The sequence below is a fragment of the Plectropomus leopardus genome, chromosome 5, assembly GCF_026936395.1.
Source record: "Plectropomus leopardus strain MGB_pleo_1.0 chromosome 5, ASM2693639v1, whole genome shotgun sequence".
In the NCBI taxonomy this organism is placed as follows: domain Eukaryota; kingdom Metazoa; phylum Chordata; class Actinopteri; order Perciformes; family Serranidae; genus Plectropomus; species Plectropomus leopardus.
Window position 1 is genome coordinate 5,524,626 of NC_142180.1, and position 27,355 is coordinate 5,551,980.

Consider the following 27,355-nt stretch of genomic DNA (forward strand, 5'->3'; position numbering starts at 1 on the left):
CAAGGGAAAAACTATATTCATAGTTATCATACTGACATACTATAATTACGTAATAAAATTATTAAATTATTTTCAGCACTTTTTCTGGGCCATTTTCATCTTTTTTGTCTGTCTCATTTCTGTAGTTTTTTTTTTTTTTAAACTAATTTTCAGCTACTTTTCCTGTGCTTTTTACTAATTTCTTACTAATTTTTTGGTCATTACCTCTTTTGTTGCTCATTGCCTTCTTCCCACGTTTTTAAAATATTCATACCAATTTGCTCAGATTTCAAAGGGTCAAATCTCTCTTCTTAAAACTCACTTTTATCGTTTGGCCTTTTCTTAACTGATGGTATTTATTGTTACTTTACATATTATTGTTTTATATCTTTTTTTTATTGCTCAGCACATTGTAACTTTGTTTTGAAAGCGGCTATATAAATACAGTTCTTCTTCTTTTTCTTCTTCTTATTATTAGTATTATTAATTACAAGACAAAGGAGAAAATAATGGGCCCTTATATGACAGTAAAGGGGGGTGTGTGAAGAGTTCTGCTTGTCCCTATAACCTTAATCCATTCACATCTTCTTCGGGCCCTCAACAATATGAAGCTGAATGAGTGCACAAAAAGAATCTGCTTGCATCTGCTTTGGTGCAGTTATTTTTCAGTAGTGGTTGAAACATCCATGTTGATTCAAAGTGAGGTTGGCAGGACAGATACGTGTGTTACTATTGATTGTTTAGAGCGTAAAACTCACTCAAAGAGACTGACATGACCTCTATGTCACACTGAATAATGAAATAAAAAACCACACAGAAATTCCATCCAAAGCTTCAACTACACAAACATCTGTCTCTGTGTTACAAGGAAGGAAACATCCACTGAACATAAAACATCTGCAGCACAGACTAAACGATCTGCTGTGAAAAGTGACACCCAGAAAATAGATGGTCCTCTTCTGAATAAACCTGAGATTATTCAATGAGCATAGTGACACATCAATACATAAATATACAAGCGTGATTGATACCGATACTCAAGGCCAGTGAGACACAGCGCTCTGAGTGTCGGTGTGTAACTAATAATTCAGATGAGAGATGGCGAGGGCAGAGGACGGGAGATTAAGTAGTCGGACATTTCCACATCAATTATGCATTTTCCTTTGCGGCACGTCTGGACAGAGCAGGATCTCAAATATTAATACAAGCATTTGCTCTTTTACAGACGGGGATCTCCGTCTCTGTATGCAGCTGCAGAACATGTATGCACATACTCAAGTGAACACTTGTGTTATCAGTCCAACAGAAGCTTGTTAGTGTCCATCGTACACATGTGAAATGTCTCCTACATGGTCTTGTGTGCTGTGTGGATGTATAAGAAGTTATATTTTAATGACAGAGGTCTCAGCAGGGCTGTTATCAGGCTCAGTCGCCGCACTGTCACACTTTACAGCTCCATCTGTGTGTGTGTGTGTGTGTGTGTGTGTGTGTGTGTGTGTGTGTGTGAACCTCTAGTGAATGTAAGGCTCATTCACAGACAGAAGAATTTGTCTCTCTGAGTAAAGAACAATCAGCCCCAGCAGTGAAGTGTAAACTATGTGTAGGAAAGTCAAGGCCTCTCAGATATATTTCTGTGATAATGTATTGATGCTCACAGGTGTGTGAGACATGAGGTAGTGTCAACAAGGCTTTCTCAGAAACCCTCACCCTAACAGCAAAGACCCAAATGTCCTCACCTTTGAGCTTCTCTAATGTGACGCTTAGCTGCTTAGGTATGAAGGCATATGACTCTCAGTAATTGTGAGCAGAATAACTCTGCTCACGCGAGCACAAATGAGATGCAAGTTCACAGAATCAAGCTTGCACGCAGAATATCTCTGCTCGCAAGATCAATATTGTAACCTGAGAGGAGAAAATCATGTTTTAAGACTGCACAGAATCTAAAACAACTACTGTCAAATTTCACTGGCTCGCTCACGAGTGTTTTTTCTTTCTGACAGTAAGTGGACGGACCCAGTCGCCTAAGTAACCATAAATAATTGACCTTTCACTGTCGGCTGTCAGTGTCATATCCAGAGATACTATACAGAACTTTTGGGTCTAAAAAACTTAATCTTGCAGCTCTTTTAGACTTTCCAAATGTTACTGAACTGGATGGTTAACATCCAGACAGGGATAGAAGATGTTTCGCAGGGGTTTTGATGCTCACAAAAAATTATTTACTGATTTACAGATGTCTCTTTCACCATGTTAGCAAATGGGAAAAAGTCTTTCTGGGCCCGTGTGCATCACGTGTCCAACTCAAACGGTGTAATTCCACTTTCGGCCACTATATAAATTTTGCATCAATGCATGGTGCACTTCCTGGGGGCTTGGATAGCACCTGTGCAACAGCGTCTGCCGTCTATGGCAACATGACAGGGACAAATCACGTAAAGCAATACAATAAAAGTGAAAGTTTGTTACATTAGATCAAGATTGTATTTACACTTGGTAATAATGAATATGTGGATTAAAAAAAACAACTTTTGTAGCATAGCATGTTTTTAAATTATTAATATACTGCTGTGATTGTGGACTGTTCAAATATTTTGATAAATATTTTTTTATGCTTGTTAAACCTCTTTTGATTGGAACTGAATTGACAAAAAATGCCACATTATGACATGCAACCACACATTGCACAGCTTGATTCTGTGAGCACGGATCTCATTTGTGCGAGTGCGAGTAAAGATATTCTGCTCAAGATTACTGATAGTAATATGCCATTACACTTAGGCTTCAGGATCTTTGGTGCTCATTTTACACTTGTGTTGTCAAAAATATTGATTTTTTTTAATGCATAGCATTGGGATTATTTTCCGTAGCATCAATATACCGGTACCAGAGGGCTGTACCACAAAGCCAGTTCAACAGAGCCAGGACAGCTGGATTACTTTGGACAAGCAGTACGGAAACATTTTGTGGTTTTATTATGTTTTACATTTGAATCCCGGTCACCATTTGCTTCAACTGTTTGGGATATAAGTGAAAAGCCTTTCCCCCAGAAACTCTGGCAGTGTTTTGTGAACTATAAAACTTTGCCCGCCTTTCACTACAAAAACAAGGCTGTAAAGTCATGTTCTGACACAGCTCGGTGTGATGACCTTCTGTAGTCTCATTTAGCCACTTGTTAGCAACCGCCTTTATTAAGACACATAAAAGCTTCAGCGTTCACAGTAGTAGGTATTTAATGATGTATTTTATGCCGTTGAACAAAATGTAAAAGTCTTTTCAGCTTGTGTTAACCATAGACCTTATTTCAGGCTACTAACAAAAAAAAAAAACATTCAAAAAACGTATTGAATTTGAGATGAGGGAACCAAGTGTGCTGAAATGCTAACTAATTTCCAGGTTTTTGGACTCATCACTGCGGGACTCTACAGGTACAGAGCAAATTTCTATCTCCTGTTGACATGTTATGTTAGTGAGAAGCAAATAAACTAATGGTAATGGGTCACACATTTCTTGCTTCAGCCCAAGACTGAGGAGCAATCTGTTGTGAGATGACAGGCTGTTTAGTTGTTACCCATCTGTTCTTTTGCAGGATGCTCAGGTGTCATTTTTGTCCCACTGACCTACAACCTGTCATGGCTCACATCTGTTGCACAGATCCTGCACAGAGGGCTCTAAACTGAGACTAGAAACACCACCATGCCTCATTTGTAGCACAGAGAACAGCCATGTGATGTCCACAGGGGTCCAGAGTGACTTTCAGCATGTTGACATACTCTGATTGGTTACACAAAAAAATCACATCTCTTTTAAAATCTATTTGAATAAAGCTTTCCACTAGTTGTCAGGAAAAGAAATCAGTATGTGGATCATATTTTGAATCTAAAGTGATATGTAAATGAGAGCTGAGAGCACCTGGTAGGCGGTCTCATCACTACAGGTATAGAAGCTGCTTTGCTGTCACATTTTTAGATGTTTTTTCGTGCTGCAAACTGCAGTGACAGTGACCTACTTTAGCAAAGACCAAGAAATATAGCGCCGTTTGAGAAACATGCAAATGTATTATCTGCTTTGTGCCTCTTCAGTCTCTGTCTCTCCAGGGAGAGTGTGGTTGGGATAACAAAATACAGCTATAATTGGGGAGGGGGCGGAAAGGAAAGGAAAAAACTCAGGAGTGTGTGACAAGAATAAGAGAATAGCTTGAATTCCCCGCTGTCTTTCTTTCTGTCCTTCATTACAATTACAAAGAGGAGCGGTGGATTCTTTGGCAGAATTAATCGGAAGTCAGAGCACACGCAGCTGCCAATCATCGGCTGGCCTTTACCAAATAACAGCCAGGAGGGGAGAGGAAAGTTCAGGGTGGGTGGAGAGAAAGAACAGGAGAAGATGGAGATGTTGAAAAGCAGAGAATGAGACAGAAAGATAGAAAATGAAAGTTATGGAGATGACAAGTGGGGAAAAGCAGGTAGGAGGAGAGGAAACGCTGGATTTATGCTGACTTTTAACATTTAATAAAAGTCATTTTTTGGAGAGGATTGGTCCTCATCAGCCCCTCAGGATATTAGACTTTGAGGAATCTCCTTTTGATTAGCAGTAAATGGCTGCATGATTGAAACCATGATGAAATTCATGATTAGGGCTGGCGTGAGAGATTGAGAGATAAAGAAGTAAAAAAAGCAATCATCTTTGTATGAAGACGGTCTGTGGGGAGGAGGGGAAAGGTTTAATGGCCTCCAGTGGTGCATATTAATTAGCAAAGTAGCAGCCAACAGTAAGATACCACAGCCCGGGCTTAGCCTAGATAAAGGTTTCTGTTTCTGCAGAGGTAATATCAAACTTAGCGTAAGGCTGAAACCGCATTTAGGCTTTAATTCAAATACTTGGTGCTAAACAGAAAAAAGCTGAAAGCAGCGTTTCACTGTTACTGAAGCAAAGGGAGAGAAAATGAAAAACAGCAACGTTTATTAGTGATATTTAATTAGCGGTGTTTATTTCCTCTGCGGGGTCCGGGGACACAAAAAGACAGGACTGCGAGGCGGACAGCGAGATTGGTAGGCAGTGTTTCCATGGCAACACAGCAGCCACAGCAGTCAAGTGGCAGGAAGGAGAAAAAATAGAGAAAGAACAGGAAGGATGGAGCGAAGGACAGATGGAGTCTTTTGGATGCTGCACTGTGACCCCGAAATCAGCGGCAAACACCCCACAGCACGGTCCACCTAACTCTTTCTTTTTCTGTCTCTGCCCGACTGGTGACTGCATTCATTATTGATTGAGCTATTTCATAATAAGTCTGGCAAATGTCAAAAATAATGACAAAAGCACATCAAATGTTCACTCAGGAAGCACTAATGTTGCCTAAGTAATGTTAAAATTTCGTGTCTCATTGGATTTAGAACTGGGCCATAATTGTGAAAATCCAATATAACAATATTTTTGACCAAATACCCCAATATTGATTTTGCGACAAAATATTTTTGATTTTTGATAAATAATCATCAGTAATGTGAATATGATGACAAGGTGGGTAAAGGTAAATAATTAAACAGCTGGAACAGTCTGGCACATAGGCTGTACATGAAGATGGACCACATGACAGCACCCCAAAAGTGTTACTTTTCAGTCTCAATCCCCCCCTGGTGTCTGGCTGCAGTATAGGTCACAAAGCCCACGCCTCCATGTTAGTGAATGGGACATAGGCCAAACTAAAAACTCAAAGTACACACCAAATAAGTTCTCCCCAAAGATAGTTTCTGTCACCGAAGGTCACTCTCATCACTCTGTTCAAGTGAGCATTTTTATTTTTATTCAGTTCTACAAAAAGGGGATTTTTTGCCATGAATGACAGCTATGTCAGCCAATCTGTGCACTTGTGCTCAATGGGACTGCTCAAGATTGGTCGAATGTCTGTTTTGGCGTTATGTCCCCACTATGGAGATCACCTAAAACCTGGAGAAGACTTACATTAACAGGATATCAAAATTTAATACCATGTGTAGTCTCAAACATGACCTGTATAAATAACAGATGTAACTATCGTGATCACCCATTGATTTGTTGACTCCTTTTGAAGTCTTGACTTCAGTATTTCAGCTGTAGCCATATTTGGATGAGAGGGTGGAGCTGTGGAGGAGTGAGGGGTGGATCTGACTCATGCATTGCAGACAGCCTGCCACTCAAACCGCACTTCCATTAGATATGCATAATTTTGGGCCTTAACAAAATGTAAACAGGTTAGTTATAAAAATAAAAAAAAATGAATCCCCTGTACAGTTGACATGAATGTTGAAATTAGTTACGGAGACCAAAAGTGTTTTTTGTACCAGGCTGTAAACATGTTTATTTCTGCTGTAAAGTTAGACAATTTAACATCGGTGTCTATCTCGTGTGTATTTTGTATTTTGTATTTTTTGTGTATTTTATTTTAAGAGGTGAGAAATTGCTTGAGAGAAACCAATTTAAATAAAACTACTCATTTATTCAATGTGCATTAGTGTGTGTGTGTGTGTGTGTGTGTGTGTGTGTGTGTGTGTGCGTGCGAGCGCGCTTTGACAGGTTGGTGACTTCCATTATTTCCTGAACAGGAAATGAGACATGTGCGACTGTCTGTCAGTGGAGCACAAACACGCACTGTTAATGAGGATCTCTCTCTCTCTCCGTGTCAGATATAACTGTCGATATTTTACCATCTTTCCATTTTCATATTCATCCTGCTGTCTTTCTCTCCTCCCATTCAGCCACTGTCACCAATCCATTTTTATTCACTGCCTCCAATCTATATTTCAGCTCTGTCGCTCACTCCCCTTTAGTCACCATCAATCACTATTATTGTTCATCTCTTCTCCATCTCTCTCTCTCTCTCTTTACATTTGAAGGGTGGAGGGGGTGAGTGGGTTGCTGGTGGTGGATTTGGGGGTTTTGTGTGCTTGTCTTACATGCTGTCAAGCGTGTTCAACAAAAATCCTGTCAGCGCGCATTTCATCTGTCACCACACACACACACACACACACACACACACACACACACACACACACACACACACCCAAATATGTGCAGACACACTTTTCCAATAATATGTGTGTGTGTTGCGGGTGAGAGGGCCCATGGCTGCTGCTTTTCCTCTGAAGCATTTAAAAGGTTGGCAGCTTTTTTCACGCAATCTGTTGATTTTCTTTTTTCTTTTCTTTTTTAAATTATCTGCAAAATTTAAAACACTGAAAAATTCTAATTAAAATGCAGAATAGCTCTCAAGGTGATTCTTTAAAATAGTAGAAAAACAGTTTAAAAGATATACAGATTACAAAGATTAAAAAAAAGAACAAAGCAACAAATCCTCACATTTGAGGGCTGCAAAAGAAAAAAATTGTCGTTAGACAAGTGACCATCACTTTCTATTCACTTGGCCAACAGGGAAGCAGTACTTAAAATCCAACATTTGCTTACATCAGTAAGGATTTTAGCTACGGATCTTCAAAAAAAATTCAGGGACATTCAAGCTCTTTTTAAAGTGCTGTTATTCCTTTTCAAGAACTTAGCACAAAGCAACGAAAATTATGTGATTAATGTCTTTCTTTTCAGAGAGGGGGTCACATATTAAACTGTGTTCAGGCAAAACTGCGAAAAAAAAAATCCTTAACAAAATTGGAACAGCATGAGTGGTTTGGTGTCTATATTAGCCCACTATACTGCAACTTTTTCTTGAGCTTTGATGAATTTCAATCCAGAGAAAAATTCAGAACAAAAGCGGCAATGTAACCATGGCAACTCTCACAGTATTGTCAAGTAAGTTGTTACTTACCAAGTACACATTATCAAAAAAAAGAAATCATCTTCAAATTACAACCATCTGTGGCGCCAAGAAATGTTGCCAGCTGGAATTTAAGTTCTGATTTCAGTTTTCTGCAAAGCTATACAGCGGCACTCCGCTGAAGAGAGAAAATAAAGTGAAAAGCCAGCCTTTAACTTTAAGTCATATTATATCAAGCCAAGCCAAAATAAACCTACTGGGTTTTTTTTAAAGAGTGAATTAAACTAAAAATCAACTAAGATGTCAGGCAGGACACAACACTTTAAAAAGAACTTGAATGTCCCTGAAATAATAATACAATTTTGAAAAAGGATTTCTGATTATTTTAATTATCATGACTTGATCACAATGTTGGTCAAAATAGACAGCTGTATGAGGTTTGTATAAATGAGAAGGACTTTTTAAGCACTTTTTTTATAAAGGATTTTTCCCTAGGTATTTTTTCCTTAAAATTCAAGCACTTCAAGGACATTTTACAAACTCTGTTAAAAGAATTCTGCCCACAATATCTACAGAACGAGACATTTTACAGTTGAAAAACAAACGTGTCAGGGCTCCCAGATCTATCTGTGATATGATATAAATCAGCCAGGCTTTGCAAATATATCAATCAGATTTTAAGTATCAATTTGTACCGAGCTGAATTTATATGATCTGTTTAAACCCCACATGCCCCTATCAATCAACTCAACAAGAACAGATGTTGATGGTTTCACGATGTTCTACATTTACAGGGAAACAGTGTGTGTCAACTGGAGATACTACAGAACAGAACAAGTGATACTACACTTTCAACTTAAGGGTTTGTTTTGTTGTTACTGTTAGTAAGATGGTGATGTCTGTCTGTCCAGTGCTCTTTCCAATGCTCTGTCCAAAGCGAGACATCCTGACAACTGCAGACTGCTATAAACAATGTGGATATTCATTCTCTCCAGAGGATCAAACATTCTTTAGTCTAGTGCTGCTACACCTGTAGGGCTGGACCCAACTATTCGGCTATTCGAGTATTCTTATATTGGGTAGATATTCAGTTTTCATTTTAGGCATTTGGATATTCTTTTTTTTTTTTTTTTGCAGAGGACAAATGCCATTTCAGTGTTTGTGATCCTACTGCTGCGCCTGTCACACACAGTGACAGGAATGATCATTTTACACAATGGTTAATGGATTTATTGATTGAGTCGAGCCATTTCTGTATCAGTGTGTCCAGCACCAGAACACAAACACATCAGCCCTTCAAAGTTTCAATGTCCTCAATGAGGACACTTATCTTTTCGGACATACCACAAAATGTCAATGACTAATTTAGAACACTGGACACAGATTAGCGTACTGCGTAACTGGCAGAGGTTTTTAACTTTACAAACTATAAAGTGTCACAAAGCTGTCAGGCACACTGCGGTCTCACTCATCTACCACTGATGCTCCGTGGTGCATGGTGTCTCTCTCTCACCTGACGCGCTGAAACTGTCAGGATTCCATTTCTCCCCACCTGAGAGTGAAGCCGTGAAGCGTACAGTCTCTCCCTCACCTCACACACAGTCTCTCCCTCCCCTGACAGTGTCAGGACAGTCTGTTAGTTAAACCATTTTTATCTTCAGTCACATTCAAAGTTGCATTCCTTTAATTTCCAAACTGCTGATAAGAATGCTGCTAGTACAAAGGTAATGTTTATGCATTTAAGCTAGAATTGATTTTCTAATATTATTGTATGAACCGGTCAAGTTGCCTGGTTTGTGGAGTGACTTTGACCTTTGACTTTGAATTCCTATCAGTTCATTGTTGAGTCCAAGTGGACATTTGTGCCAGTTTTAAAGAAATTCTTACCAGGTGTTCTTGAGTTATCGAGCTCAGTAGAATGAGACGGACACAAAGTCATAGTGACCTTGACTTTGCCTAACAAAATGTAATAAGTTCAAGTAAGTTTGTAAAATTTTGCAGAAATTCCCTCGACTTGTTCTTGAGATATCACCTTTACAAGAAGGCGGCTGTGGCTTAGAGGTACAGCGTGTCATCTAATAAGAAGGTCAGCGGTTTGATCCCTGGTTCCTTTAAGTCAACATGTTGAAGAATCCTTGTGTAAGATACTGAACTTTAAATGCTCCTAATGGCTGTTCCATCAGTGTGTGAGTCTGTGTGATTGTATAAAAATACTGAGTAGCAGGTGAAACCTTGTACAGCAGCCTCAACCACCAGCGTATGAATGTGTGTCCGAATGAGCGAAAGCTCTTTGAGTGGTCAAAAATGACTATCAGGGGGCGCCTGGTGGTTCAGTGGATAGTGGATAGAGTGGCGCCCCATGTATAGAGGCTGTATCCTTGCCGCAGCGGCCGTGGGTTCGAATCCGGCCTCACCCCTTTGCTGCATGTCTCCCCCTCTCTCTCTCTCCCTCTTTCACACTCACACTTTCCAGTCAATTACAGGTAATAAAAGCCACAACAAATAATCTTAAAAAAAAAAAGACTAACAAGTCCATTTGCCATCCATTAACAAGAATGAGAGAGATGAAAGATAACCCAAAAGCATATTGCCTTCAGCCAGGGCTGCGCAGAATAAGAAAGAAATCTATTGCTTAAAATGTCAGAGGAAATGTGTGTTGTGTGTGTGTGTGTGTGTGTTACCTGTGTGTCCGTGCAGAGGCGAGTGTGGTCTTGGCAGGGTGGGAGATGTGCTGGATGTCACAATCAGGCTCTTCCTGTTGCTTGTCCGACAGCTGGGAGACAAAAAACAAACTCAGTTCGATGATTTCATCAAAGTTCCAATTTTAACTTATGAGAGACAACTGTATTATCAGCATTAAATCTGAAACAGGCAGAATTCCAAGAAGCTTTGCAATGAACCACACACAGATTGCCAATCAGTGATTTTGTTTAGCTGGCTCCTCTGAATGTCACCAAGCCTTCTTTAGACATTTCTCCACTGTGAGCCTTAAAGTAAACAGCTGCTGTCACTTGTCAGACACACACACATTAGGAAAACACACTTTCACCTCACACACCCTCCTGAATGTAAAAGTCAGTCATTTGTAGTATTTCCAAAAATGACCAAACACACCCTGTGGCCCTATGTTAGTAACAGCAGGTGTCCACTCTGGCTGTCAGACACACATCTGATCATCAGATAGCATGTGTGTATGTAGCTTTCATAAATACACTGCTGCTGAACTCACAGATGTTACAGTTTCACTGAGGCGAGAGCTGTCCTTCACACCAGAGGACATTGAGGACACACAGAGACATCAGATAGTCGAAATCACAGCTGCAATCATGCAGCACAGCCAGCAGTCACAACCACTTATTTTAGTTCACCTTGACAAAGTCAAGACTTTTGTTTTGTCTGCTTTTGTTTAATATAAATGTTGTGGTACAAGTCCAATATATAGGGCTGACACCTTCTGGTCAGCTGTTTGAGTGGTTAGTCAATTTGCTCTTGTCCGACCAAGTTCTCTTTGGTTGCAAAGCGCTCTTTCAGCTAAATTGTTTGGTTGTGTCTGGTACTATGATATATTGAAGTAAAAAGTTAGAGTAGAGTACAAAGTAGAGTACTTGCTATGGCCCTTGCTCTGGATGGAAGGAAGATTGAAGCATGTTGGGAGAGAGGATGGACTGGACTGTCTGTGGCCAGAAGTATTTATTTCTCCCAATTATTGTTTAGTATTTGTACATGTAAGACATGATTGCTGGTCTTTGTGGTGATTTTGATGAAAAGTGACAGTGTAGCATCTTGCCAAAACATTTTTCAACTCTCTGCAACCAGAAATAATTTCAAACATTCAGCGTTAAGTACAGCATCGATGCTCAGTGCCTCACCACACTGCTGACATTTGTAGTCTAGTGTAAAAAAGTCACACAGCAAAGAATTAAAAGATTATACTGGCTACAAGGAAAAACGCTGCATGGTAGACACACAATGCTATCAGGTACTGTGCACTCAATAACCTGTGACCAATTTAGTTAATCTAGAGATTAAGAGCTGTTTTTTTGTTGCAGTTGACCAATCGGTTGATTCAGAAGGAAGGTATCAGTACTTGATACTTTGAAGGTATCGACTGAATAACCCAGTACCAAGTAGTACTGACACATTCCTAATCAGACGTTACCAATATTTAATCTGCTGGGTGGACCGTTCTGACTCCCTGCCAGATTAGAATACTTTCTGTTGCTGCCGTCTCTGAAGTTGCTAACTAATGCAAACAGTTCAGCTCTGCTCATTTAGCCCAAGCTAACACAGCAGCAGTCTAACATCCAACACCAAGCCGTTACACTGTCCAAACAAACTCACTGACACCCAAACAACCTGTCAATAATTGTCAGGTGACATTAGTTGTGTGATGCTTACAGTTAGCCCTGTCACTATGTGAGTGCGGCCAGGTGGACTCACAACTGCAGCAGCTACAACCCATGCAGTTTGTGGTGGTGAAGTCGAGCGCAGTGTGTTTGATGGAGTTTGCAGGTCAGCATGCTAAAATGTCATCAAAATGTTAGCCACCTCATTCACATTATGGGTATCAAAATAGGATCTCTATTGGTATTGGTATCATTTTAAGGGTACTAGTATTTGTAACAATATCGTAATTTTTATAATTCTACTCAGTCGTATTAAAGAGTGGGTAGAAGTTAGTGGAACAAGAGTTCTTTGGTTGACTACAGTTCTGTATATATGCTAAATATTTCGTAGCCTATTTGTGAAGTAACAATAATAATACAGAGCAGACAGAAGCCCTGACTGGACAATTACTGGAATTTGTCACAGACCTTAAAAAGGCAAAAAATGCAGCAACTCCAAAGCCCCCCTTAAACAAAGATATTTTAAAAAAACACAATATTCACAGATAATACTCTCAGCGCTCTGATGCAGGGCTTAAATGTTTACAGACAGTACCATGGTAACAACATAATTGCAGAATTTTTTTAATCGTTTTATTTGAACTTCTTTCTTTTCCTTTGTTGTTTTTATGCACCCATAAACTTATTGATGTAATCTTTTGTCTGAGGTTTTTGCTGGTTTTTGTATCATGATAAGTAATTTCATTTCAGCTGAAAAAATAAAAGTGATTACATGTTTAAACTAGACATGGGTTTTTGTTTATTGTAATATACTTTTTGAAAACACCACTCCCCTTTTGTTCTGCTGCAGTGCTAAATTGGAAAATGTCGACCCAGGCTCCATCACTAATGGCTCAGCAGTCATTATGAGGTTGATCCTGCAGTGAAATGATTCGACTTCAGCATCCCTCTGGGCTTAGACGACTGTGTGTTTGTTGCGTATATGCATATGTGGGTGTGAACTGTGCTCACACGACTGCACAAAAGATGCTTGCCGAGAAAAGATGCAATCTGCTTTAAAGCTGTGACACGCGTCCCCAGACAGAAGGAAGAGGAGGAAATGAAGCAGCAGTCTTCACACCAAACAGCTCCGACAGAACCACAGGTCGAGCTCACAGGATTCTATCACTTCTTTGTTTTCTCTGAAGCTCAGAGTGGAGTTTGTCTGTAATGATTCGAGGCGAGGCTTGTTACACTTGGAGGAAATGACAGATGGAAGAGGAGTCTGTGATGAGGCCTCCAGCATCACTGGGATGATGTCTTTTTAAAGTAACACATTCAGAAGCTGCCAAATCCAAAAACACAAAGCTAAGTATGATGGAAGTTCACAGATGCTATTGTTATTGTCAGTGGAACCATACATGTTCAGTAGAATTGGGCTAATAACTTACTACATGATGAACTCAAGAGATCTATTCTGGGTCCTGCCCTATTCATCACATATAATGATGACATTCTTACACACTAATGGAAATCACTACTGCCCGCTGATGGCACAGTCTCCCATTACAACACTCAGACTTTAAGTGGATATGAAACACTGAACAATATGCCTGTGGTTTGTTCGATTTTTAACTGAGGTAAGATGTACCTCTCCAGTCAAACATCATATCTCCCTGGATTGGCTAGACAGCTAGATTGTATTTTCACAATTTCACCAGCAGGGCGCAGCCACCTTTTAACAAGGTAATTGGTGATGTCACTGGGAGGGTTCGTCTCTGTGGTCTACTTGTTTGTTATCAGAAGTTGTTGAGCTCAGCTTCGTAAACTTGCTCCTGTAAAGCATGTTTTGATCTTTGATGGCTGTTTTGTTCCCTGACAATATGTTTATGGCCAGTGTGTGAGATGCTTTGAGTAGATTAGTGCACAAACAGGAAGTCACATAGTGTCACCTGGTAGTGGTGCAGACACAGGTCCACCTTATTTGTATTTTAACGGAAGAACTGGAGTTTGGGATTACTTATGTGTTGTTTGTCCAGGACATTTCTGGGTCTGTGGCCCCCAGCAAATAACAACTAGCAAGTGATGTGGGGACTTTACAAAAAGGTAGCAACCAGGGATCAGCAGTATCCAAGAGGAAGCTATTAAAATCACGGACACAGCGCAGAAAAAAATCATGCATATAGCAAGGCAAAATAGACAAAGCAGACAAAGTTCCAAAATTAGAGTGATTTCTGGGGTTTGCGTTCACTTTTGCTGGTAAGTACTGAAGAAGATGATGACCTTTTTGTTGCAGGTGTACAGCACAATTTTGACGTCTTTTTTTGCACTGCGCAACTGTCAGAAAAACGCACTGGCATCAATAAAAGTAATTGATAAGCTGAGATGCATACCATTCTGAGGGATCTCAAAATTTGGAGCCAGTTCTCAACTGGAAACTGTTCTGAACTTCTTTTATGGTAACAAGGTATGTTTACCATGATCCTGCTTAATATACATGTTTATTAAATTATTGTAGAACATGCATTTAAGTTTTCCAAATGTCAGTCATAGGTTGTTATTTTTCATTTTGATTGGTTGCCAAGCTTCAAGAGACCAGGGGCCATATTCACAAATATTCTGAGAGTACTCTCAAAGAGCTCCTAACAGCCTAAAAATTTCAAGGAGTCATAGCTTAGGAGTGATTTAGGAAAATTCTCAGAGCAACTCTGAGCAAGGAAGGGACAGAAACTTTTATCTCAGTAAGGAGGTGTGGTTGACCCCGTTGTTAGGTGTTACGTGTTCCTTTAACAGATGTGATTGGTTGTCACAGACACGCCTTGTTGTGAGCCTGCGAGTGGACACACACTGGAAATAAAATGAACTGCATCCCAATATGAGATTGCAAGCTTCTAAAAAGTCCTACTTCCTACTCCTGACAGTTTTTCACCTTAGGAGTTCTCTTAAGGGCTGAAATGCTTTGTAAATAACATTTATCTTAACAACGATCTAGTCTTAACTATGAGGGGAAATTCTTAGAAAATGTCAAAATTCAACCGACAACGCCCCAGGTCTTATCTGTGTACCCAGTCAGAGAGCAAAAACACAGCATTACACTGTAAATAATTTCTGTAAATTTACGGCAGAATTTCAACAGTATTAAGGTGTTTTTTCAATAAACAGTGTTTTACTGTTAATATTACAGAAAACCTGTGAAATTACAGCTCATTTACTGTTTTTTTAACTGAACTCTAATGTATTCCTATTATACAGCACTTTACCGTTAAAGTGTCTTAGATAACAGTATCATGCAATATTTTTGGCATTCTGGGAAAAAATTGCCTGAGCTGCACATGTGAAGCTTGTTACCTGCCATTCCTGATCCATCTCCATCTTACTAATTATTTGGTGAGTAGAAACTGTATTTGATTGTTTTATATTACATATTATATTATTGTTGGATTTGATTTTATTAGTTTTGTTAGCACTGATGATGATCAGCCTAACTTACAGCATATGCACATGCTAGAATGATTTTGGTTAGCAGCTACTGTAGCTAAATTTTTAAGAAACGATAGTCAAACAACATAAGGAACACATTTTAATCTCTACAAAGTTAACGTTTGTTGACACTTGCATTTTGTCAGTGAATTAATGAAACTTTATGATAGTTTGTGTAAACATTTTACCATCTAATGTTAGGCTAATTCAACATCCAGTTGAAACACCGTATGACAGAAACGCTCTCCGCAATCTTTATGACAGTTAAGGCTACACAATACACGTTGTAACACCGTTTACGTCATATAACATTATCCACCGCTTTATGGATTAATTTTTCGCCAGCCCCATTGTAAACAATAAACAAAACAGTGGAAAAGCAACCACTCGTTCTCTTCTCACTCGTCAATATAGTGACGAACGGGCAGCTGCAGCGACAGCCTTAAGTTACAATATGACCCACATATGATTTCCACAATTCCAGCATAATAGCCTCCATTTCGTGCTACCCATGAACATTTTTCTCTTTCAACAGGCTCAATACAAATGCCTGACGGCCCGTTATCCCGACAACTTACTGTACACTGTTCAAAGTCACGTTGTAACTTGACATTGTACAGTTGCCATGACGACCACCCCCCCACCCCACTCCCTACACACACACACATACAGCGAACAGCGGCGGATGTTACGACGTGAACGGCTCTGACATCATGGCCCAATGTTAGTAAATTCGAGTAAAATACAGACTTCCCTTATCCCGTGCGAATAAATGTTTTTCCATCTTGTATTGTGTACTGTAATTGCCTATTCATTTGTATTTGTATTAATTTTCTGACATTTCTCTGATATTGCAGATGCAGTAGATGTTTTCACCACTGCCCAGTGATCATAGTAAGAAGCATACTCCCATATTCATCACATGACACAATTAATCAGTTAAATTTCCAGATATCAAACACTAAAATAAGAAACAATCAGGTTAACTGGCAAAACTAGCCTTTTTTTTCTTTCTTTCTTTACAGTTTTACAACTGTGCTTCACTGTTTACATCTACATACAAATAAAAGTAAAGTGCAATTTACTAATTATTCATTTAACATGCAACTGTTCTGCATGTGAGGTTTTTTACATATCATGTTAACATTCAAATAAAAGTAAAGTGCAATAAGAAGCTGCTTTTTCTCTTACATTTTATTCACAGGATTGAAAAATCAAAAGGTAAATTTTATTACTGTTTGCCTTCCATGCTTGTGGCCAGGTTCAAACCGAGATTTTGTGATACCTAAATCAGTGACAGTCTTGTAACATGTTTTTCTTAACAAAATTGTCTTTTTAACTGTGTGAAATCATATTTTTAATAGATTATTGAAATGTATAAATAATACAAACTAACTAGTCATTTAATTGTAAAATACAGTGAAAGTAATTTTACAGTAAATATCAGTTTACACTGTATTTTTAATTTACAGGACAAAACTGTAAATTGAGTAAATATGTACATTTTACAGCAACATAATGGCAACTCAGCTGCCAGTTCTTTACTGTTTTTTTACAGTTCACAATATTTTTTTTATTTACGGTACAAAACTGTAAATTTCAGTGACAGTAAATAGATGTTAATTTTACAGTAACATAATGGCAACTGAGCTGCCAGTTCTTTACAGTTTTTTTACAGGAAAATTTATTACAGTGTAGGGTAAACGCTTTGTTGAGACCATGTTGGAAAACCTTGTCCCTGTCTGTGTTTGTTAACCTAAAAGAACTCAAACCAGTGTTCAAACTACTAAGGACATGGGATGAACTCATTCCTTCAAGACTTACTTTTTTTCAAAATTGAAGAAAATATCTTAGAAATGGACGAACAGTTCTGACAGGCTGTTAGTGTGCCGGCAGGTGTCGGCACACTAACAGCCTGTGTGTGTGGTGTTAATTGGCCCATCACATCTGCTAGCTGTAATTATGCAGTTGTGTAGTGAAGTGTTTCTGACAGGCCGAACATGCTGAGATGATCACAGGACACATGAAGCGATTAGGGCTGAAAACTTGCTACAGTCAAATGATCAGCTTGATGTCGATGATTTTGGAGATTTTCATCTTTGCTGTGTCTGCGCTTATTTGTTTCCATGGTTATGGGTACCAGTATGACTTTTAGGCCTTCAGTTCAGATATTTTTTTTTGAAAAGTGAGGACATTCAGTCTGCTTCTCACTTCTTCAAAGGGCAGAGGATTCCAGTTTAAATTAAGAACATTTGAAAAAAAACAAACAAAAAAAAAAACATTTGATTTTTAAAAGAAATCAAGCCAGATTACAATTTGTTTAGGTAAAGGTTAGGGGCAAGCAAATGGATTATGTCGTGTGTGTGTGTGTGTGTGTGTGTGTGTGTGTGTGTGTGTGTGTGTGAATACTCGTTTACAAATTTATGTTTACATGGGGAACATGAGGTGTGGTCTATGGCAGGCTTGTGTATTATTCATATGCCCACCTGACATATAATTACTGCAAGTAATGTAGAAATGGCATGCTGTGTGTGTGTGTGTGTGTGTGTGTGTGTGTGTGTGTGTGTGTGTGTGTGTGTGTCCTGCCATCTGTTGAGATGTGCAGTATCAGCAGTTTAAGCATAGCATGTGGTTTACATACACACACACATACACACACCTGTATGAGAGATGAGGTGTCATGTTGGATACTCAGTGATGTGTGTTATGGGAATGTCTTCACACACACACACACACAATCATGCACACACACACACACTCAACCCTATTTACATTTTTCTCAATATTCCGTCAAGTATTATAGCAATTTGCCCTTTGTCTGAACTCTGAAAGCTTTGCTAGCTGCGTTGAGTTTCTTTATTCAAAGAAATGTCCTTGTAGGAACTGCTGAAATATAAAAAAAACTGACAGATTCATTTAAATAAATATTTCTTTAACCCTTGGAAACCTGGAGGGACATCACTTTTCTTGTGCTACTTTCAGATGACTATGAAAAGTATTTTAGCTTTTGTTCTTGACTGATGTTAGCATGTTTACGTATTTTTTAAAAGCCCAGTTTTAGTCACACTAACACAATAATTTGACTTTTTCTCACGTAATGTAAACATACTGAATGCCTTTGTTTCCCTGTTTTAGGTACCAAATTATAATTCTCATATTATGCATCAAATTACTAAAAACCTATGGGAATTGTTACAGAACGCATTACCCAAATTTCACAAAAATCTGGCCATCTTTTTTTTGTTTATCTTGTTAGATAATTAGAAATTCTAAGCTGACATTGGAGAAAAGGTCAGGCTGAAGTGATACATATCTGCAAGAGGACATACTGTACTGAGAGAGAACAATAGGTCACTGATAAGAAAGGAAGTCGTGAAGAGGGACGACACAAAAGAACAACCTTTAACAGGGGAGGACATTAAGACCACACTTTGAGCCTGCAGCACACAGTCAGTCCCACTGAGACTGAAGCAGCGTTCAGTTTTTGCAGGTTCATTTACAGCGACTGTCACTCACTTTACTGCTGTTCACCAACTAATGAGCTATGCACATGAGTATGGATTTACATCCGAACTGGTCAAGGGTATCTAATGCACCTGTCAAATATGTGAGGGCAAAAAAAGGAAGCAATGAAGCTTAGAAAGTTGCAGTGAGTGTCTATAATAAAGACAAGCAGGAGACAGGGAGGGGTAATGGTCAAAAAGGAGACAGAACATGGAGTGAGTGCAATAAAAACAATTCTCCAGGGGATGAAGCAAGCCGACTCTACTGAGTTGCTATAGATTGACAAACGATAACTCACTGTATACTTGTTTTTTGATTTTTATACACAAATGCAGCTGCTGCAGCACAGTTTTACTCTCTGAGAAAACTCCGGTTTCCTCTCCTGCAGGCTTTTTGGATCCCTGCTGGGAAACATGTTTCCATTATGCAGAGCTGACGAAAGGCAACATTTCTGTGCTAGTGTGGGTGTGTATGTGTGTTTCTAAAGTGGGCTTTTGCGTACCTCTCGTCACCATAAAAGCAGCAGCCTGTCAGGTAGCAGCACAGTGACTGAGTGCTGCTGCTCAGTTTTATTACTTTCTCTGGGTTAAACTGCTTTTATGACCAAAACTTCTGTCACAGTTGGTCACAGTTTTTACCCAAGTGAGTTTGGAAATCCAAAAATTTCTTTAGTTTCCTCTTTAACTGTGATAATACAAAGCACTACTTTTGAGCTGTCAGCCATCTCAATGAGTAGTTCAACATTATGGGAAATATGCTCATTTGCTTCTCTCCAAGATGAGATGATCGATATTAAACTCGTATCTAGCTTGGCTCTGTCCAAAATACACCAACAAACACCTCTAAAGCTCACTGATTAACATGCTGTATCTCTTTTGTTTAATCCGAGCATAAACAGAAATGTAAAAACGTCGATATGTGGCTTTAGGCGTGCTGTACTATTCCTCGTTGAACATTTTGAGCGGTGATGGTAAGAAGCTGGCGGTCAGCAGGTAGAGAGAGACTTTGGGGACACACAGACATGAGACATATCAATCTTCTTAATATATGTTGTATCATTGTTGATCATTTTTTTGTGAAATTGCTTTGTAATGATATAATCTTATGATGTGACACAAAAACCTGTTGTCCAAATTAGTAACTCTGCATATATTGTAGTTAAAACTTCTTCAGCACTTCTGTAAACAACTGAAACCAGAGCTGGCAGGTATGTTTAAGTGTTTGCATAAGGGTGTTTACTCATGTTTAACCTGCAATATGAGCAGCTGCATATAACCTCAGAATGTAATAACTTTGTTATTGTAAAACTCATAAGACACACAGCCATAGAGGCAGATAGTCAGTGATGTGACAGAGCTGACAGGAGAGATAGTGGAAACTAGCGATGAGCAAACAGCTGTGTGGGCGTTAAACTAAACCACCTGACACACACACACACAGTACACACACGCATGCATGTACACGCACACATACACACACACAAATCAGATAGCAGCCGAGTGTATGTGGATAAGATCTACAGCTAAACTCATTTCCCACAGTCCACTCAATAATGGTGGTCTGAGGGTTACAGCCGCCACAGGAAATCAATGTGTCGGCCCGCAACATGGTGTGTGACGGTGTGTGTGTTTCCTTTCTATTCACCTGTTTCCTACTCTGCTGTGAGGTAGTGTCAGTAGCTGCGGGGTCAACGCCTGTAAGGCAACAAACATTACAAACGAGAGAAGCAACTGTTGGTCATTTTTCTTTTGCAAATTAACACTGTTTTCTTTTGTGGTTGTCTAAATGAAAAAAATAATAATTCACAGGATGTGAAGTGTGCTGCATGGGATTCCATTATGTCAAACGGAGTCTTACATCAGTGAAGGATTAATATTATCTTCTCTTCTCTTCTCTTCTCTCTGCAGCATTTTGCTACCGGAGACCTTTGAGCCTTTATACTTTTTTGAGACTAGCTGAAATGTGTCAGTATGATGTGTATCAAAAACTAAAAATAATAAAAAAAAAATACTGAAAGCTGTTAATTTTGTCTTGTCACCCCATGTGATTTAAATAAAGAATTCTATTGCTTTATTTTATTCTATCTATTTTTCCATATTGCATAGTTTTTGTTTTTGTGTTCAGGATAAGTTATTGCTCAAAAATATGAAGAGTTATTTCCTCTCACGCTGGCACAGAACCTATGTGCTAGTTGGCGATTGACTTTGGTCTTTAAGGTTGGTTCAAGTGCAACTTTCGTCCAACAGGCAACATGAAGCGACTCAACAGTCAGCTTTTGTCGCCACTAGTTTTTTGATGTTGGTACAGTGTATCTAGGATTTAAAAGTATTAAAAACTTACATAACATCACAGTTCCTATTCACCCCTTGTTTGTTTCCCTTTGGTTTAATGCAGTTTGATGTTGTATTCCCTGTGTGACAAAACATGGTCATGGTGGTAAGGAGAAAACAACTGTCAAAGAGAACATTACAGGGCCTTTTTTCACTTAGTCTCACCTTTACTAAAAATCACAAATGTCTCTGTCATAGTGGTCCTAGAGAACAGTCAGAGGATCGCCAAAGTCAGTAGGATTCATTGTCATAGAACTGTGAGTGTGTGTACAAATGTCATGACAATCAAGCCAATAGCTGAGTTCAGTGAATCCCAGAAGAAAACAGACCTATGCTCCAAAGCTAGAACTGCTAAAAACTCAGATGTATGCAGCTAAATGTAATCGTCTGTCACAGACATAGCTGAATACTTCTGTAGAGCTGCATTGTTAAGTGGTAATATGTCATGTATCACGTCAGTTAGTTTCTATCAGCAGTTTCTTTTACTTGATCTGGTAAACTGATGCCACTGTTAAAACTGTCTTCACCTTCATCTTCATCTACTGAAAACTATAGAGTGATATCAGATAAATTTCGATACAAATTTTAGAGGAAGAATACCGTCAAAGTAAGTGGTCTTTGTCTAGTTTATTCACTAACAAAGCATGCAGAAACAAAGCTACGTGATGGAAAATAGTTATTTATTCTTGCACCTAAAGGAAAAGTGAGACTTGGTTACACACACGAACAGACTATTTTGAAATCAATGCGAGCCTGTCAGTGGCAATAAAAAAAGCATGTTTAGTTGGTGAATTGAGGGTGCGCAATTGCCCGTCAGGATTACACTGCAGCCTGTTTCGTAGCTGTGGCTGGAATGGTCTCAGTATTGAAGCAGTTTCAGAAATCAGTGTCTAATGTATTTCCACTGTTCTGATAATGACAACATGCCACATCTCTTAGTTCAAAAGTTTGTGCCGGTCTGTAAACGCAGCAGACGTGAAATGCATCGTAAGTTATTTTTATCCCTCAGCAGCAGTTTGACTCGCGGTGTAAATAACTGATCAATAGATCTGGTCAGAGCTGATCACATTAATGGATAAGATGAGACACAGAGTGCAGAGTGAATGAAAGCAAACTTGTAGATCCAGCACAATGGACGGTTAAGTGTCACTTTCACTGCACTTGGTGTTTGAGTGCTCCGTCTATGACACCAGTGCACTCAGATAGCAAACAAGTTACAGGGTCATAGAATTTAGCTACATCAACTGCACTTCGATAAGTATTTAGAAACATTCGTCAATAGAAATGGCTTATGTAAATTACAACGATTGTAGAATGGAGTCAATGTGTGAACCGTTTGAGGTAGAAAAGCAGGACATACTCTCTAGCAAGTGTGCTCGCTACCTTATAGTGGACTTTAATGGAGAGGGATGTTTTGGGAAAGTTGCCAAGTGCATCAACCTCGAAACTCTTGAGACAACGGCCATCAAGATCCACCACAAGAGTGAAGAAGATGCCATTTACAGAGAAGTGGAAATGCTTCAAGAACTTAGCTTCCTTGATCCAGAGAAATACAACATAGTGGAATTCAAAGACTATTTCACATATCAAGGCCGGTCTTGCTTTGCCTTCGAGATGCTAGACAGGAGTCTCATGGACTTGGTAAAGGAGAGAAGGGCACTACTGATATGAAATGAAATCTGTCCAATTACACAGCAGCTACTTGTAGCATTTGAAGCCCTGAAGGATGCTGGTATAATTCACTCTGACCTGAAACCTGACAATGTTATGCTTGTCAACCATCAGGATCAGCCCCTCAGGGTGAAACTCATTGACTTTGGTTTGACTTGGGTCTTCCAATTACTGAGGCGATTGACATGTGGGGACTGGGATGTGTCCTCGCATACCTGTATTTTGTCTTCCACCTCTTTAGTATTAGCTCTCCATTCAGCATGATGCAAGCCATTTGCAATCTCCTTGGTCAGCCAAGGGACCACCTGTTGAATGCTGGTAAGTACACCAAGCAGTTTTTCACTAGGGAAAAGGGTTCAACCAAACCACGATGGAGATTGAAGACACCAGAGGAGTGCATTAGAGACCATGGTCGAAAGCCCCTGAAGAGCACATGGATTTTTGATACTGTCAGTAATTTGGCAGAAGCAGTAGAAAGCCAGTCAGTGATAGGGAACAATATTGAGTTAAGAGACAGGCTAGCATTTGTAAACCTCCTAGAACAGTTGCTCAGTGTTGATGCTGCTAATAGAATCACGACTGGGGAAGCTCTGCAACATTGTTTCATCACAATGGAGTACCTAGATGGGGACATGGACACCAGCTCTTATGTAGAAACTGCCTTTGAGTTGATGACCGTCTGCCCCAAAGAAGAGTCAGATGATTCATATGGATTTGATGATTCTACTGACTCGACTGATGGAGTAGCAAACTATGCTCCTCAGATCCCCAATGGTGCTCGCATACACAGAGAGCCATCCATGGCTTTCAAAAGTGAAGATTCAGTATCCATTAACTTCCCTTACAAAGAAGAGGACCAAAAAGAATACCAGTATAATACTGCAACTCCCAAAGACACTCGCCTACAGAGAGAGTCATCTGGGACTTCCAATGCTGAAGATTCATTGGCTAAGGTTGTCATCCGTAAGTTCGAGGACCTGCGACTACACTATTCTAATCCATCAGCTCACAGGTCTCACTCACAGAGAGAGCCAATTGGGCCTTCTAGTACTGAAGATTCAGTAGCTATTAACTTCATTTACGAGGATGATGACCACCAAGTAAACCGGTATAACATTCCAACTCCCAATGACACTCGCCTACAGAGAGAGTCAACTGGGACATTTTTTTCTATATGTGCTGATCCTAAAATATCAAGTGTTTTATATGTGTTTATATGGCACATTGTATTATATGCGGCGATTGCAATTATTTACCGCAGAAGGATGAGGAGACAAACATTACTACAACATTAGCCTTTATGTGTGTACACACATAAACATTGTGTGTGTGTAAGACATAATTTTCCCCATTCAGACCTTTTCTTTCTCATATTTAAATGAAACTGGATGCCAGAAGGATGGAGCAGCTGTAAGCATAGTCATCACTGTGGTTAGAAGCAATACCTAGAAACAGTGGATGAAGTACCTGAAAGCCATATTTGAGAATTGTACCAGAAGTTAGAAGTTAAAGTCACTAATTTGAACATTACTACAGTAAAAGTCTTAAAATATACGATATTGACTGTACTTAAGTATCCAGAGTAGTTAAAGACATTAAATGCACGTAAGTATTGAAAGTGAAAGTAAGTACTCGTAAATGCTGATAAAATACAAGCGGTCCAAATTTTGAAAATTATAAATTTAATTTCTTCGAAACATACAACACCTAAAAAGCTGTGCGTGCAATACACTTGAAAATAAGGTATTTTTCACAACTTAAAGGATTTAAAAAATAAAATCCTTTTTTCCCTTCCCATTTCTTTCTTCCCTACTTATCTCCTCCCCTATTTTGTAGTAAAGAAGTGGAGTAAAAGTATACATTATAAAAGTAATGGAATAAATGTGAAAGTTGACACAAATTTAGAAACTCAAGTAAAGTACAGATACTGATAAAACTGCTTAGTACTGTAACAAAGTAGTATTACTTTGTGTCATTACACCACTGGTTATCAGACATCAAATATTCTACATTTGTATTTTCATGATGACATAAAAATGCAAAAATGTAAAGTTCTTGCAATAGGAAGGCTGTGGAATCTGGCCTGAGAAGCTAAAAATAAGTATTTGAAAAAAACCTGTATGTTTGACATGTCTTCAGACAAGGTCTGAAAACAGCAAAAGAAATGATAACTGACTGACCATACTTTTGCACTGAATGTGATATCTGGTGTTAAAAAACGATGGTTCCATTCTCTCCCAGCCCTTTAGGTTACTCTTTTTCTGTGTGAGCCATGAATCAATTTTGTCCTGATTACAGCTCCACACGAGCTGTCAGCTCCATCCACTCCAATCCAAAAACTGTTGCTATGCAGGAGTCACTTCACAACCTCTTTCTCTTTTCAAAACACTGCCGAGACAAATACACACAACAGGAGGCGGTGACAAGGAACAGAGAAGAAGAAATCTGTCCATGTATGTGTGTGTGTGTGTGTGTGTGTGTGTGTGTGTGTGTGTGTGTGTGTGTGTGGCAGCTACCCCTGTTATTACAAGGAGGGGGAAGAAAATTGCTGCTTCAAAATGATAAGTACAGCTCTGTCTCTGCTCATGTGTCCTGCTGGAGGAGCCACTTGTGTCTCTGACTGACAGATGAGAGAGAGAGAGGAGGGGAAGAGGACAGGTCAGCTGGAGGAAGGATGGAAAAAAGGAGAAGAAATGACAAAATATAATTGCTTCTGAACGTCAAATAATGTCTTGCGATATCCACTTGCATCATGAACACGTAAATTGGACGCAGGTTGAGGAAATTTAATGAAAAAGAACACACAGTGCTGCTCTGGGTAACATGCCAGCAGTGTCACATGTGATTCTCATTCAAACACACACACACATTCAGGCAGCACATCCTGTTTTTCCATCAAAAGACAAATCCAGTTAGCTGACCTTCATGTTGGAGAAACTCCTGCTGAGCATCTAAGACCTGCAGAGACGAGGAGGAGGAGGAAGAGAGGAGAGGATGTCGAGGATAGAGCGGCAGAAAATGGAAAAAAAAAAAAAAAGAAACGAAAAACTAATCAAGACAGAAATGAAAGGAGGAGTGGAGGGGAAAATAAAGGCGCAGGCTGCCAGAGATGGAAACATCTCAAGTCATAAAAAAAAGGATGGGGTGAAAATGAGCGTGTACCTCTTGGAGCGCCGCAGCATGCTTCTCTCGGGCAGTGAGAAATTGGAGAGCACCGTCCAGAAGGAGTCAGACATGCTAACGCAGGCGCGCAACCATTGCTCTGACACTCGGCAGAGGACGTGGTTCGCAAACAGTCGCCACCTGTCACACCGGCAACAGCGAATGTGTGCGAGCGCTGCTGCTGGTGTGTCTACCCTCTCCTCCCTCTCTCTCTCTCTTTCCTCTGATCCTCTCTCTCTCTCCGCTCAGCAGAGACCCCTCCCTCCCTCCCTTTCATGCTCTTTTCACTCCTCTGTTTCTGAGTGGGGCTGTTATTGACCTCAATAAACAGCCGAACTGACCGGTTATCAGTTTACAGATGTTTATCAGCAGAGGTTTCATTCCATTGATTATTGTCTTGGTGACATTTATCTGCAGATAAAATCGACACAGCTGACTCGTGTCTCCTGATGTTTACATGAATGCTGTTTATGATTGTGATTTTTCACAGCAGGCACCATTTCAAGAACTTTTTCAGGAACTGATAAACTTAAGGCACGTTTCCACTGCAGGAACTTGGGGGTTGTTTTACGGGGTCTCACCCGTTGGTGCATGTCTCCACTGCAGGAACCCCCCTGCGGCACAATTTTCAAGAACTTTTACAGGGGTGAAACAAGTCCCTGCCTCGGGCTAAGTACTTCAGTGCGGCCCAGAAAAACTGCTGGGTGGGGCTTGGAGTTGACTTAGTGCTTAAACACTGTGTGTTTAAACACTCAGCATTAAAAAAACAACCGATCTTTTATGTAGCTGCCATGTTGTTCCTACTTTACGCCCTCAAAGCACATGAACACAACAAAGTCTGAAGAACGACTTCCAAACTCAGAAACTGCTGAGTTCTGACATCACATGAACGCAGCATAAAACCCAGCAGAAGACTGGGCATGAAAGATTAGCGTCACCGAATCAGTCACTGACCATACCACTTCATCATTTTCAGTAGACATTTGGGTGAAATTTTGTCATAACAGCATATGAATATTGGAGTTACAGTCAAAACTGTGTTTTGTGAGGTTCCAATGACCTTTGACCGACAAATTCAAATCAGTTCATTTAAGAGTCCAAGTGAATGTTTGTGCCGTATCTGAAGAAATTGCTTAAAAGTGTTCTCGAGATACAGCATTCACAAG

The 27,355-nt window shown here is 39.6% G+C and overlaps 1 protein-coding gene and 1 pseudogene across 9 annotated transcripts in view; one reads left to right on the forward strand and one right to left on the reverse strand.

Annotated features, from left to right (window-relative positions):
- mast2 (microtubule associated serine/threonine kinase 2) overlaps positions 1-27,355 on the reverse strand; it is a 235,129-nt gene that overhangs the window by 58,134 nt on the left and 149,640 nt on the right. For 8 of the 9 annotated variants that reach the window (XM_088077416.1, XM_088077415.1, XM_088077414.1 and 5 more), the window contains one exon: positions 10,399-10,490. In XM_088077416.1, coding sequence (XP_087933542.1) covers positions 10,399-10,490 — 92 coding nt within the window. Of the gene's footprint in view, positions 1-10,398; positions 10,491-26,189; positions 26,366-27,355 lie in introns of those variants that run through there. The other variant, XM_088077417.1, reaches the window with a different exon arrangement.
- LOC148189505 (homeodomain-interacting protein kinase 1-like) lies at positions 14,772-24,879 on the forward strand (annotated as a pseudogene).